The 15,144-nt window shown below is 43.4% G+C and overlaps 1 protein-coding gene across 2 annotated transcripts in view; it reads right to left on the bottom strand.

Annotated features, from left to right (window-relative positions):
• The window catches only part of SH3PXD2B (SH3 and PX domains 2B), a 135,462-nt gene that overhangs the window by 20,033 nt on the left and 100,285 nt on the right, over window positions 1-15,144 (bottom strand). For both annotated transcript variants that reach the window (XM_030211352.1, XM_030211351.1), the window contains exons 7-8: window positions 6,049-6,183; window positions 4,368-4,472 (exon numbers count right to left, since the gene is read on the bottom strand). In XM_030211352.1, coding sequence (XP_030067212.1) covers window positions 4,368-4,472; window positions 6,049-6,183 — 240 coding nt within the window. The remainder of the gene's footprint in view (window positions 1-4,367; window positions 4,473-6,048; window positions 6,184-15,144) is intronic.

The following is a 15,144-nucleotide window of genomic DNA, read 5'->3' on the forward strand; positions in this document are numbered from 1 at the left end:
ATGCATATTCATTGTGGATATCCTGAAAACCTGACAAGAGGTACTCCAGTACCAGACTTGGGAAACACTGATCTATTGAACATCAAATTCAAGTTAACTTGACTTTTCATGAATTCTTAACACTCTTAGTCCCAGTTAGTACGACTGGCTTTTCAGCAAACAGAAGGCAGCTCTAGTTGTATGACAGTTTTGGTTGTGGCCACTGGATAGACCATGTAGGTCTTTATCTGCCATCATTTACTACGTTACTATATCTAGTCATGCCTTCAGTTCCTGGATGGGAAAACTGAAACCCTTAGCTGTTAGAGGGAGTCAGTTTCTGTGGCTCCCCATCAGTGGACTTCACACCAGTGATGCTGGGAAGCACAGGAATCAGGGAGTGTTTCAGCTACTGAGTGTTTACGTGGTATTATCATCTCTGAGCTACTTCCTTCAGCCTGATTTGGAATTAGACACTACAATGCCATGAGCCCCAAAGGTATGGGGCTCTTTCTCTGAGCTATCAATCAGGCCCACTCTCTGAAAAGATATATTTACTGCCTGGTTACAGACTGCAGGGCCAGTCAGTACTCTACAGCCAGGAGTTTGAGCAACCTCATTTGCTAGACAGTCACAAAGCATTACATAAGGGAAGCAGGCTGCACGTTGAGTTCAGAGCTATGGAACAATCTGTTTTTTTTTTAATTTAATCTCTAGAAACTTGCTCACTCGATATCTGTGGTCAAGGCTTTTAGTTTAGCTGAGTGTAAGAAAGGTTTGGGGGAGTTTCTATTTTGTGTCTGAACAACCTCATTGTCTCCACCTCTCTTACTTCAGAAGTGGCAACATAGAATGAGTTTTCCCGATTTGCTGGTACTTCCAGGTGACCCAAAGACAGGATGCTGGATGCAATGGACCACTGGCCTGACCCAGTATGGCACATCTTATATTCTGAATACTGACAAGGCTGAATGCACCTTGCCACTTAAAGACTGGGGGAGGGACCTCAAAGCCAAAACCACCTGTACTGCCAGCTCTCTCTCACTATCAATTACCAGTGACCACATTTTTTTTTCCTTTCATGCAGCAGCTCCTTGTAGCCAGAATTAAGACTTGTCACGTGTAGAATCCTCACTATGGTAAAGAAAAGCCACCATTGAAACGCATACATGGGATTTGAGCAATGAATTCATGGAAGAGACAAACAATGTCTGAACTTTTTCAGCACATCTGCTGGTACTGGCTCTTTAACATACAGATTTCTTTGCTGGTCTGAACTGATGATAACACTTAGGATTAAGAGGCCAGTTATTTCCAAGAATGGTCTGATTGGACGCAACGGTATCTTCAGCCCACCTCCCTACTTTTAGCTGATATAATAGCAGCCAATGACCCGATCAAAGTGAACAGAATGAAGCAGGTAATTGGTTCAATGTTGAAATGTAATTGTTCACTGACCTTCCTTTCAACTACATCAAGTCCTTAGAGCGGGCTCCTACTTACACAGAAGAGCTTTGGATGTAGCTCAAGGTGAGTTACATTCAGGCGCACTGGTTCTATCATCGTTAGAAGAATTGTATGAATAGTTAGGCCCTCCAAGAAGGCTGATGCATTGTATTCCATTGCCTAGAACAAGGGTTCTCATCCCAGTCCTCAGGACACACCCAGCCAGTCAGGTTTTCAGGATATCCACAAAGAATATGAGCGAGATACCCCCATTGTATGCAAATCTATCTCATAGTTAATAGTTTAGTGTTACTTACTATACCGTTCTAACTGACTGGGCAGAGCAGAGTGGTGTAAATATGCATATTCATTATGGGTAACCTGAAAACCTGTCTGCCTAGGTATGTTCCAAGAACTTGGCTGAGAACCACTGGTCTAGAATGATCGTCTTGGAGTATGTGGGACTGACAGGTTGATACCATTCTGGGTTCTTCTTTCTTATCGTAAAAGGTTTTCTGTTTTCCTTGTAAAAGAATGTTTAGGAATGGCTGGACTTCTAAAAAGCCATGGACCAGCCTATGCAGTGAGCAATGGTTATGAGGTTCCCCTCCCCCCCACCACCCTGTGCAATAGCACATACATGCAGTGTAGGCCTACTCTTATTCCTGGGCAGTAACTGCATGCAAGGCATGCAAACATGCAAATACACACAAGCAGAAAGTCCACAGCTACAGGCAGAAAGATAAGAAACAAGCCTCTATCCACCTGGACCCCATCCACTGGTGTACAGATCCCCAAGTGTCCGACGGCGGCCAACGTGCCGGGGCAAGGACCAATATCTCCAAGGGGCTGGCAGCATGTGAGAAGCAGGAAGTGACCAAAGAGAAGTGAGACACATACACAGAAACGTTGGAATCTCTCTGCCTTCACAAGACAAGAACAAAGAAGCAGAAAAGATTTTGAGGACAGTGATGGCACTTTCATTCGTGGTTTTGGAATCTTTGTGGTGGGACCTTGGACACAGATTTGGACAACAAGTTTGATGGTTTCTATATTATCCTTGGAGATTATGTATTCATATTGGTGACCTGTCACAATTACTTGTACCTGGTGGTCTCACAAGTCACAAACAAAATAATAGTGGATGCTCTGAGCTACAAACCTTGTGTTGAAACCTCATTGTCATGGATGTGATGGGTCAGGACTGAGGTACAATGAAAGTCTCAGTAGAGGAAGAGATGGAGGTTATGACAGGTCTCATAAGACTATGGGCCCCATACAATTCTGACTGCAGTGGAAACTGGTGGAAGAAGAGGCAGCAGTAGGTAGAAAGCACTGCTCCCTGATGCCTCCTGCTGACTGAAGGTGGTCAGGAATGGGGAATTAGGAAGAGAATTGTGTCAGAGGGATGGAGGAATGAGTGAGACAATGAAGATGACTATGCCAGTGTGGGAGGAGAGATGAAGGATGTAATAGTCCTTATTTTAGAAGCACTATTCGTGTTTTAGATGTCCATAAACTGGCAGTTAGACGTTCATAGTGCGTGAATGTTTAAATCCTGATTTCACAAAACTGGAATAGTAATGTCGAAAATGAAAGGACATCCACAAGGAAAAGGGTGTGTTGTGGGAGGGACTAGGGTGGGCCTACGAAATAGACAACTATTCTCCCATTTCAGACGGGGAATGATTATCTATGTCCAAAAAGATGATGTCAGGAGTTAGACCTACTACCCTAAGTTTGAGAACAGTGCTACAATTGAGTCACAATCCACTGAAAGGATTAGGATTAGACGAGGTCGCCTCCTTAATCCCCCAGTGGTTATGTTCCCCCCCCCCCCCCCTCCACAACCCCACCAAAAGCAAAATTGGTAAGGGATACAGGAATCTGTGACAGCTTTGGAAAAACCAAAGTTTATGTTCTTAAAATGGCTGACATAACCATTTAATTTCCAGCATGTTGCTATTTCCTAACAAACGTTTATGTGCTCCTGTTTTGACTCATTAATATTTTAGATGCTGCATGAACATCCATCTCCCATGTACTTTAGAACGGACTCTATGCTGGCAGATCCTGTTCTTAGATACTAGGAGAACTTAAGATGTGTCAAACTAGGAATCTCAATTTGCATTTGTACATCCTGTCAAAAATATCACTCAATGTGACTATAACAGAAGGGGTAGCAGATGAAAGAGTGCTGTATTTAGCTGTAACTAGAGGCTAATGTACTGATGTTCATGTGTTTGTAGGGGTTTCACAATGTATTTATACTACAGTGAGAGGCTCAAAGCGCATGTTTGCCTGCAGCCCTCCAAAGGTTTAACCCTACCCTGCCTATCCAGGCATTGCTTCCAGTAAAATTGTACATGTCATACTAGACGCGTTGTTTGCATACATAGAGTGGAATACAGGGACACTGGTATCCAGAACTCAAAATTATCAAACTGGAGCAGAACCACAATGACAACAGAGGGATGTATAGCGAACTAGGGAGAAAATATACTGTGAAAAGGCCAAGAAACAAACACATAATGTGCTTATCTGTATATTTTCAAACATTATACAGAGAGTATCGGGCTGAACTGCCTGATACTATCTGTATAATAGTCAGGCTAGGGGTGGGTTGGAGAGGGCCCTAAAATTATCCATTTAGTGCTGATAGTCAGTGACTAAATAGATACTACTGACACTGTCAATGAACTAATCATAAATTGAGTGATGGTGCCAGTGCTAGCGCTAACAGTATAGTCACTGCACCAGTTGAAACTTTACCCTGGTGCTGTTTACAGAATCATTGCCATATGGCATAGGCAAATAACGGTACATAATTGAACTGTATATAACTTTATTACATGTGCGCACATCCACTGGTCAATCAAGTGTTACAAATTGTTGCCCAGGTGGTTAGGATGAAAGATGACCAGGGATCCATTTGACCTTACCTTCATCAGGTGGTATGGAGAACTCATCCTGTGTCCCATCCTGAGCCTCGAGACATGTAGCAGGTACCCAGCCCTGCTCGTCGGCAGTGCTCACAAACCACCAACCTGTAAAGAAGGAAGCCTCATATCTATACAGGGCCTTGAAAGAGCAGTGAAAATTATTTTTACTGGTCTCTTGTGTCTCATGAATCTGGTGATGTTTATCCCTTTCAGAGTCTTATGTAAATGTTCACCATCAGCTTGGTAATGAGGCACACATACAAAATCTTGCTTTGTGTCTAGTACTGTGACATCAGTAAACCCCCAAAATGGTGTTCCAGAGGGCAAGCAGAAAGGCACATCAAGGAATTAGAGTGCAACTCTCATAACCTTGCCGTTTTTACCTCTGTCTGTAAAAGTTCAGCTCCTGGCCCATATTCAAAAAACATCTATACTCACTTTTCACGGTTTAATCCAAATTAAATTCAGGCGGTGGTCAAATTACTTAAAATTGAGCTAGATGAACAGAGATAGAAAACATTCCTTTCCATGCAGTGGGATCCAAGTTGCAGTGTAAGCCTGCTTTTTAGACAGTCTAGTATTGATTCCAGAAATTCAGCAGTACTTCTTGTTTCTTTAAATACTGTATGATGGATTCTGGAGATCCATGTCCAGGAAGAAGAGAACTTTCAGTGAATCCAGACATCTGCAATCCTACCATCATCATACAGGTCTCTATAGTCATATGGCAGCTGGAAGACTTCAGGTGATTGTGTATTTATAGTAAAGTAATAATGATCCTTCTAAAATACTTGTTTCAGGAGGTTTAATCAAACTAGTTTGGCCAGGGCCAAACAGTTTTTTTGTCCCTGAAGAGGTTAAAGAGCAGGGCATTAACCTCCTTTATGAGTTCTGAATCTCAGCCAAATCACCAAGAAGGGACCATGCTTGGTTTGTCTCAGACCTTACATTTATTTTTAGCTTAAAAAAAAAAAAAGCCAAGTGGAGGTCTGAAAAAGACAAGCAGTAGAGGTTGTGGGACCCTGGAGGATGGCAGAATTCAAACGTTCATGCAGAAGAGTGATTAGACCTGCGACAGCACAGTAGCAGGTAGAAATGGTCAGACTGTTTACGTCTTTTGTTTCCAGAAAAGTTCTCCTGTGTACAGAAGACATTCTGCAGTGGAGACTGTTTCCTTAATGGAGGAGGGTCCAAGACACTCAGAATAAACTGGCTGGTCCCTTTGGATAAGAGCTTTTCATAACAACATTTCCCATCACAGCCACATCACCCAATACTTCATGGTAACCTTACTTATAAAGGGGAAATTGTTAGACAGCAACATCTTTAGTGACTATTCAACAGGGCCACCAAGAGACAAAACTGGGCCTGGGGCACAACCTCCCCCCCCCTAGGCCTGCTTACTAGTCTCCTCTCCTGCTCTGCTGCACTGCACAGGTCCTTCTTCCTGCCACGTCCAAACAGGAAGTACTTCACACAGGAGGCGGGACACAACTAGAAGAAGGACCTGTGGTCGTCAGAGTTAATGCAATAGGACTATAACTTTGCTCTGTGGCACATAGGAGCATGGCTATGCTAGCGGCGGGCCCTCCTTGGAGGCCGGGTGCTGGGGAATTTTGCCCCCACCCCCACCCCCTCGGTGGCCTTGCTGTTCAAATAAGCAAACAAATCTTATGCTTACCAGATTCATTTTTCTCAATAATGTCTACCACCTGCCCCACCCGAAGGCTGATCTCAGAGCTCTCTTGCTTCTCATAAGCTGCAACCGCCACATACTGGTCCAGCACAAGAGGGTCGATTGATGCGAAGTCTCCACCTGAAGGATGAAAGAGGAATACAAACCCAGAACACTCCTTGAGTTTAAGCAGCCAGACTCTCAGCTTCTCTACCTGGGATACTGCTGCTTCCCTGCGCAGGAGGCTGGTGGGCAGACGGCACATATCAGAAAGAGAAAAAGAGGCAGAGGAAGGGCACGAGAAGAGCCAAGTGACACCAGTACAGTCAAAACTTGTATCACTGCCCATAAACGTTCTAGCTGACTTCAAGGACATAATGTTGCCTGAAAGTAAAAGTACTGTATGTGCGTTTGATGCACAACACAGAAAATGAGAAGTTTAACGTGCTTATTATAAATCACTTCAAATCCTGTGACTCAACAGACTTAGCACTTGCTGTAGAATACAGACTCTTTGGTTTGTGAAGTTTTGTATCTATCAAACACTTAGGGGGGTCTTTTACTAAAGCATAGCTCGAGTTATCTGCAGCAGGGCCCATAGGAATAAAATGGGCCCTGCTGCAGATAACTCGAGCTAAGCTTTAGTAAAAGAGCCCATTACAAACTTTTTACAAATAATTTACTATTGAGGAGGAAAGACTTCAGATCGTCAGTGCTGTCAAACTTATTGTATTATACAGCTACTGCAAATGCCATCATTAATCAAAACCCCCCTCCTATCTGCTTTATTTCTAATTGTTGCATTTTTTTTATCCTGAAATTTTCTTAATTAAATATTAAAAAATTACTTAACTTGAAGTGATATTGATTTCTGCTTTTCTCCGATGTAGCCGCTGGTATCTTTTCAAGAAAACGTACGCGCGCTGCCGCTAGCTTTCACTCTCGCCAAATTTCTCTAACAGCAGCTTAGAATTATGCTACCTATCTCATCTCTACGGAGCTTCTCTGTTTCACCAACCACTGGCTTCCTTGGGAGTGGTAAACTTAATTCAATGCAAACATGTAGAAATTGGCAATTCAGGTTGTCTTTCTGCTACTGTTATCTAGAACTCCCCCCCCCCCCCCCCCCCGCCCAGTATCATGGTGTTTTAGTTTGTGCTTTGCAGAAATAGATATCACTCCAAATTAAGTAATTGTTTATATTTGAGAAAATTTCAGGATAAAAAAATGCAACAATTAGAAATAAAGCAGGTAGGAGGGGGGTTTTGATTAATGGTGGCATTTGCAGTAGCTGTATAATACAATAAGTTTGACAGCACTGACGATCTGAAGTCTTTCCTCCTCAATAGTAAATTACTTGTAAGAAGTTTTTAAGATTTTGATAGCACTTGCAGTAGAATACAGACTCTTTAGTTTGTGAAGGTTATTATAAATCACCAATAATATATTTATTTATTTTTATTTGAGATACAACCTTTCAGAAGTTACAACAGTTTGGCATTCGAGATCTTTCATGCTAAACTGCACATATGACACTGTTGCTTTCAGGCATCAATTGTCAGAACTGCACTAGTGATTAGGGATTAACTTGATGTTCCCTCTGCCCTGTCACTGCAATAACTTTTTTTTTTTTTTTTACATTTTAAAACCACACGTTTCTTTGCCCAGTTTGCTGTGTCCTGGGATTATCGGTGCAACTCACAGATTAACTCACTGTAATCAATAAAAACACTTTTCCCAGAAGAGTACACAGTGCTCAGATAGGCCTTCACTGCTCACTGTGCATATCCTCTATCAGCCAGCCTCTATGTTCTGCTTCCCTTCTGACTCTCATCAATCCGTATCCACTATTTTGCAGTTACCTGAAGCAGTTAATAATGAGAAAACTGTACTATTTAAGAGGGAAATGTTTACGGACATAGATGGTATGCCTAACGACTGTCTGTCTCCCTGTGATACTCTAGCTTTCACAGTATGAGGATGTTAAGAGTTGTATCTATTACACATGGAGGCGTATTTTCAAAGCATAAAGTTATGCAGAGGCATTTTTCCAAAGCATTTATACTTTCAAAGTTATAGAGAAACCTATGGAACTGTACGTCTAAGTGCTTTGAAAATGAGCTCTACAGTCTCCAATGTTTTCCTGTATTTCCCCCCAATTCTGTTCCACATTATGGGAAAATTACTATAGTGAGTTTTTTTTACAGCCAAGACAGGACAGGACTAATTTCCTTTTGGTCCCGCCACAAGAGCAGTACAGGGGTAAAGTAACATAGTAAATGACGGCAGATAAAGACCTTACGGTCCATCCAGTCTTCCCAACAAGATGAACTCATTTTATATGGTATGTGATACTTTATACCCGAGTTTGATTTGTCCCTGCCTTTCTCAGGGCACAGACTGTAGAAGTCTGTTCTTGTACTAAAAGTTCTGAAGATTCTGGAATCCTAAAGAGTTACAAGGTTCTGGAATCCCAATTAGTAGCAACATTCCATGTAGAACCCCAAAGAGTAACATAGTAACACTAGTCGAACCATGCCCGTTTCCTCAACAATGAAACGGGCCCTAGGAAGGCTGTCATATAAGCTTTTTTTTTTCTCTCTCCCGTCCTCCCCTCCATGCCCAGCAATTCTTCCCTCCCCTCTACTGTCCTCCCATCCCATCCATGTCCATCAATCCTTTGCCCTGCTCTCCCCTTCCATTCCTCCCCTCGATGTCCCGCGATTCTCTCCTCTCCTTGATTTGTACCTGAACGTTCTCTGGCTGGCTGGCGCTGGCTTCTGTTCCATTCGTAACATCCCTCCTGACGTCAGCTCGCCTCCAGCGAGGGGGAATGGAACGCTGGAGGCTGGCTGATGTCAGGAAATGTTACGAACCCAGGCAGCCAGACATGAAACGTTGGAGGTGGAAATTATTTTATAGGGTAGTAAATGACAGCAGATAAAGACCTGTACGGTCCATCCAGTCTGCCCAACAAGATAAACTCATTTTACATGGGATGTGATACTTTATATGTATACCTGAGTTTGATTTGTCCCTGACTTTCTCAGGGCACAGACCATAAAAGGCTGCCCAGCACTATTCCTGTACTAAAAGTTCTGAAACTAACGTCAAAGCCCCTTATAATTTACACTCAAGTGCCATGGATTCAATATATGACCTCTGCACAACCATTTAAAGCATAGTCCTATCTTTATGCGGTGCACCACAGCTGGTTAAGCACTGAATGTTGTACTTAACCGGCTAGGGGGTAGCCGGCTCCACAAACCTGAATATTCAACACCGAAACTTTTCGGCCATAGCTCCAGCAACAGTCGTCACAATGCTGAGCGCTGTCAGCTGAATATTGAGCCCAGTATGGCCGTTCTTATTTTCAGTAGCAGATAACTAAGTAAGCTGTATACAGAAATGCGAGTGCCTTTTCCAAAAATTGCCCTTGTCTGTCTGTGATTCACCCAGAGAGCTTTAGGAGTGATCTGGCAGCGGCTCTGGTTTCAGGATTTATCAGAATAGGACCTAACTTCAGTGGCAGTCCCACCCTAACGACTGCAGAGCAGATGGACTTTGTACATAAAATATGGAAAAGATGGATGTGTGTACAACACCTTCCTCTGGAGGGCAGTGCAGGCTATGCAAAGCCAACCCTAGCAGCATTTCAGCTTAGCAAGGCATGAAACCCATGTTTTATAAAACTGACCTGGCTTCAATCCAGTTTGAGCAGAAAATCTCCCATGTGATGACCCTACTAAGGCATGCTGAGTCGAAGGACAGGAAGCACTCGGATTTTCTTACTTCTCTGCTCATCTCCCTTCACCACACCCCTCCAAATTCCCGCAGGAGGGAAAGCACCACAAAGCCCCAACTCACTACAGGAAAGAGATTGAGCTCACGTCTGTTTCAGTAGTGGCTCAAGCGAGTTACATTCTGGTATAATAAAGCTGGATAGGGCCTGAAGATTTGGGCACCAGGCAGAACTCCGATTACTGGATCATCTCAGACAAACTGTGCCACTCTTAAAGGAGGTGATTATATAAGAGGCACTTGACTTTCACAATGTACGTAGGCGTAAATCACACCAATTTTCAAAGGGAAAGAACGTGCATCCTTTAAAAATTACCCAACAGACTCAGCTCTTATTACATAAGCTATTTAGAATGCACCAACTTCCCAGCTTACGCACGTGTATTTCTATAAACGATGGGGGTAATTCTATAAGGCGGGTACTAACATTTACACGTTGATTACACACATGTAAATAATTATAATATGCACACGTGCATCTTACATAGAACATTTGATAGGTGGGTGCAGTGGCGTAACGAGGGCAGCTGACACCCTGGGCGGGTCGCCGATGCCCCCCCCCCGGGTGCAGCACGACGCACCCTCCCCCCTCCGGAGCGCACCACCCCCTCTGGAATGCACCCCCCCCTTCTGCAGCGCATACTTACTTCAAAAGCGGGGCGGGAGGGCACCCCGAGTGCATGTCGCTGGGAGCTGAGTCGGCTCCGCTGGTTCCCTGCTTTCTCTGCCCCGGAACAGGAAGTAACCTGTTCCGGGGCAGAGAGAGCAAGGAAGCAGCGAAGCCGACACCCCCCCCCCCCCCCAGCGGCGTGCACCCGGGGTGGACCACCCCACCACCCCCCCTTCCTACGCCAGTGGGTGGGTGCAGAGTCTGGATTCAGCGGGGGAGTGACTCTTTTATGATGTAACTTATAGGATCCTTTACTGTATGTTAGGTGTGTATCTTCAACATTTATTGTTTATCAAACTTGCTATACCGCTTTGCTGCGAGCAAACTAAAGTGGTTTACAATTTTAAAAAAATTTAATCAAGAGAAACAGAAAGGAACACCGTTTGTACATAAGACAGAATTAGCTAACTTTATCAAACGCAATCATACAAGAAACATAGCCAAGAACAATCAACCCTTGAGTGTCCTTCTCATCTTCAGCCCCTCGTCAGTGCATAGTGTTATTAGGGTGTAGGAGGTACTGGTTTTGTGTGGGCTTGGGGCAGGGGGGCATTGAACAGGACCGCTTTTGATGCTGGGTAATTTTATTGTGTTAACTGGGAGGAAGTGCCACCTTTTCAGTTATGTAATAGGCTTTTTCTAATTTCCCCTATTGGAGATAGGTGATGGAATAGGTTGTACAAGGAGCTTAATTTACTGAAGTAGTGATTTTATGTTAGTTTTTATATCTAATGATTTATTGCTCCGTTTATGTTCTATGGATTTAATGATTTGCACTTCAGAATTTATTACAATGCAAGTTGGAAAGGTATGACCCAACATTGAAATTCAATTCGGTTCAATTTTATTCAGTGGTTAGAATTTCAATCAAAGAAATTAAGATTAATGGATAAAAACAAAAATACAACATATGTCAATACCTGTTTTGGTTTTAGTTAACCTTTATTTCTGTTAATCCAGATGGACTCACGTGGCAAGAAGGCCAAACGAGTGAGGTGCTTGGTCTTTCTCTTTCTTGGACTCACAAGGCAGCTGCACAACTTTATCCGATTTCAATCCAATGAACAATTTTAAAAAGCATTTGCCACAGAGGCTGCTACACCTTCTCCATGTTTGCTGGACAAGCGGACGACCCAGCAAAGCTAAGATCTATTGACAAACTGGTTTGCAAGAAAAATCAAGAGACTTAAAAGGTGAAAAGTTATTTGTAACCTTCGCTGGAAGACAAATGTTTTTCTGACTGGTAGGACAAGAACCAAAAGAGAATGTTCCTAAAGAGAATGACCCTTCCCCTGGAGACAATAGAGTGATCTGGTATTAACTGGGCAGTGTGCTGTGCTCCCAGACCATCCATTAACCTAAACAAAACCAATGAAACTCCACCTGCCAGAAGCTGAATAGAAGTTCTTCTAGGGGCCGCTGACAGCTGTGTAATTATCCCCCACTAAAATAGTCCTGGAAAAAACTATTTCCTTTTACCATCTTATTTTTAAAATGTTTGTATTGCTCTTTATTTATCCATTTGTTTTTGTGAAGGAAACAACCAAAAATATCGGAGCTGTGTTTAGGTGGTTTAATTGGCTTTTAACACTGTGCCATGTCTGGCTCAGCTCTTCCAGGGTTGTAGAAATAAGATGCTACATAGAGCAAAAATCTCTTTCCTATTTAATTGTGTTCCTAGACCTACATCTCCCACGACTCAACAGTAGAAAGCCCCTGAATATGACTTTCAAAGCTTTGCCATGGCTATGCAAAACTCTGCTTCAGTGTTCAGGCCTTCTGTCAGTGCCTCGGAGCAGCCTGGGCTGGATATACTAAGAAGACAGCACTAGTGAGTGAATGGGGGAAGAACATGGGCGAGGGGTCCAAGTGACTGTGCAACAGAGAAACTTGCTTATCAGATTCAGGGTGAATGAAGACAGGGTCCATAGTAAGGTCCTATTAGTAACCAACCTCTGGTGGCTACGTCAGGGGTGGACTGACCATTCAGGCAACCTGGCAATGCCCAAGGGTCCAGAGGCTCTAGGGGGAGCCCAGAAGCTCTGCCTGGTTGATCGCCACAGCACATTGCAGCCGTCCCTGGTCCTATCTTGAAGGCCCTGGTGGTCTAGTGGCCTCTGCATGGGTAGGAAAGAATCCCACTCTTTCCTGCCCATGCTGCTAATCTGCACGGCAGCGCTGCCGTGATTTAACAAGGGCTGCCGAGACTTCCTGTCTTGAGAACGACAATTTGCAAAACTTTACTTGGGTAGAACATCTAAAGATTTGCTCTCACCTAGCTGGTAAACGTCGGTGTGGGCTTCCATACCACACGTATTTCTAGCTAGACTGTAACCAAAACTGAGATATCAGGTCAGGATGTCTCCAATTTATGCAAGGTCAAGGGTTCACCTGCAACTTTTGTATGCTTAACATCAACATGTAAAAATGATTTAATACAATTACACCTAGCTCATGGAACTCATTACCAGCTATTATTAGATGTGAAAGAGAGAATTTAAAATTAAAGAAACTTCCGAAATCCTGGCTGTTTAACAAACATCTCTGATGGACACTAGGAGGAGGTCCTAGTCCGACGCCTGGTGTCAAAATGGCAGCACTGACCCCTAGTGGTAGCCTCACGATACTGCTGCTATATAAATGTGTTGTGTTTCAGAGATATGAACATAAGTGTATGCTGCTCCCAGACTCTGTCTATGTGGAGACCAAGAGTTATAAATCTTTTGCTACCTTTGGCATCTATCTTACTTTCTTCTGTTTGTCTCTTTGACAAATATGTACCTCTTCTTTGGTACATATTTGTAGAGTATTGGGAGTCCAATTGATGGGAATTGTGTTATAATTAAGAACAGTCTCCCAGCTACGTTTTTGCTTTTGACTTTATTGTGCCTACGTATTAACGTTTCAGCCTGCCATTAGGAGACCCTTTATTAGTCTGTGTGCATTGAGAGAGCAGGTCTCTGGGAGATTTGAAGTGTTTTTAGCCACAGATTCTAACTTGTAATCTGGTTCTGCATCAGCCTCAGGGGTATCCCTCAGCCCCACTATCTGAAAGGTCTGCTACACATGAAAACCAGTTCTGGAACATGAACTGGGTTTCTGATGGCTGGAATCAAAATAATAAAAAAAAAAAAGCTAGCATTTACTGTAAACATTTTATGCCCTCTTCCCCCCCCCCCCCAACCCCAAAGAAAATGCATAATACTCAGAACAACCTCATTTTTCTCAACACATCTAAGTGTGGGTCCATCCTCTTTCCTTTCTCCCACGAAATTCATGTTCCTCCATCATCGCTATATGGTCTTCTGCTCCCTTTCAAAGACTCCATTAAGATTCTCGGTATTATCTTCAAATCAGCTCTCACCTTTAAACCCCAAATCAACGCTGTTCTCCGGTCCTCTTTTTTTTCCCCTTCATCGGGTGCGCTCTACCCGTCCTTTGCTCCCCACTGCCTCACTTTTCCCCCTTATCCTGGCTCTCGTTATCTCTAACTTAGACTATTGCAACTCTCTATATGCTGGTCTTCCTTTACACTCTCTCAAGCATTTACAACTCATCCAATCTACCACCATCAAGCTATTTCACTTCACTCACAGATTCAATCATGTCACACCTCTACTCTGCTTCGAACGTTGACTCCTACTGTCTGCCTGCGTACAATTTAAAATCCTCATGCTCGTCTTCAAAGCCAGATTTCCATCTGCTCCTTCCTAACTCCACAACTTCCTCCTCCCCTACACTCTCCTTCGCGTTCTCCGCTCTGCTGATCACAACCTACTTACCCTTCCCTCTCCCACACAGATTCGTCTGACCACCATGCGTGACTCAGCTTTCAGTTATTTAGCTCCTAAATTGTAGAACAGCCTCCTCCTCCCTCCATATCCGGAATGTCCCTTCCCTCCCCGCTTATAAACAGGCCTTGAAAACCCACCTGTTCTCTATCTCCTTCCCCTCTTCTTCCTCATTTCTTTGGCCTTTACGCTGCTCTCTCTGCGCTAATATTTGTATACATTGTTAACCACTTGCCCCCAGATTCTATATAGCACGCCTAGAGATCCAAGCGTATTCTGTAACAATGCACATAAAAATGGACGCAACAAGCCAATTAGCGTTAACAGCACTTAACAAGCAATAATGAGAACTAATTGGCATTAATTAGAATTTGCATACACAACTCTCTAAGCGTGTTCTGTAATACACTGCATCTAAATTTTAATGCGCACAGGCAAAAAGAGGCATGGTTATAGGCAGGGAATAGGCATTTCAAAATTTACGCGCGTAGTTATAAAATAAGGTCCTCTGCACTTAAATCTACGTGCCAGGATTTACGCCACATTTTCATTGGTGTACATGGATGTACGTAGTTTTAGGCGCAGGGATAACAACTAAGCATATTCTACATACCGTGCCTAAATCTAGACGTCGCTTATAGATCACCCACTCCCTCAACCAATCAACCCAAGCCTCCTTCTCCTCTTTTCCTGATATCACCGAAGAGGAAACCGCCCATCTTCTCTCCTCCTTGAAATGCACCACCTGTTCCTCAGATCCCATCCCCACCAACTTACTTATCACCACCTCTCCTACTATCACCCCTCCCATCTGTCATATCCTCAACATCTCTCTCTCCA

This window comes from Microcaecilia unicolor, chromosome 8 (assembly GCF_901765095.1).
Source record: "Microcaecilia unicolor chromosome 8, aMicUni1.1, whole genome shotgun sequence".
Classification (NCBI taxonomy): domain Eukaryota; kingdom Metazoa; phylum Chordata; class Amphibia; order Gymnophiona; family Siphonopidae; genus Microcaecilia; species Microcaecilia unicolor.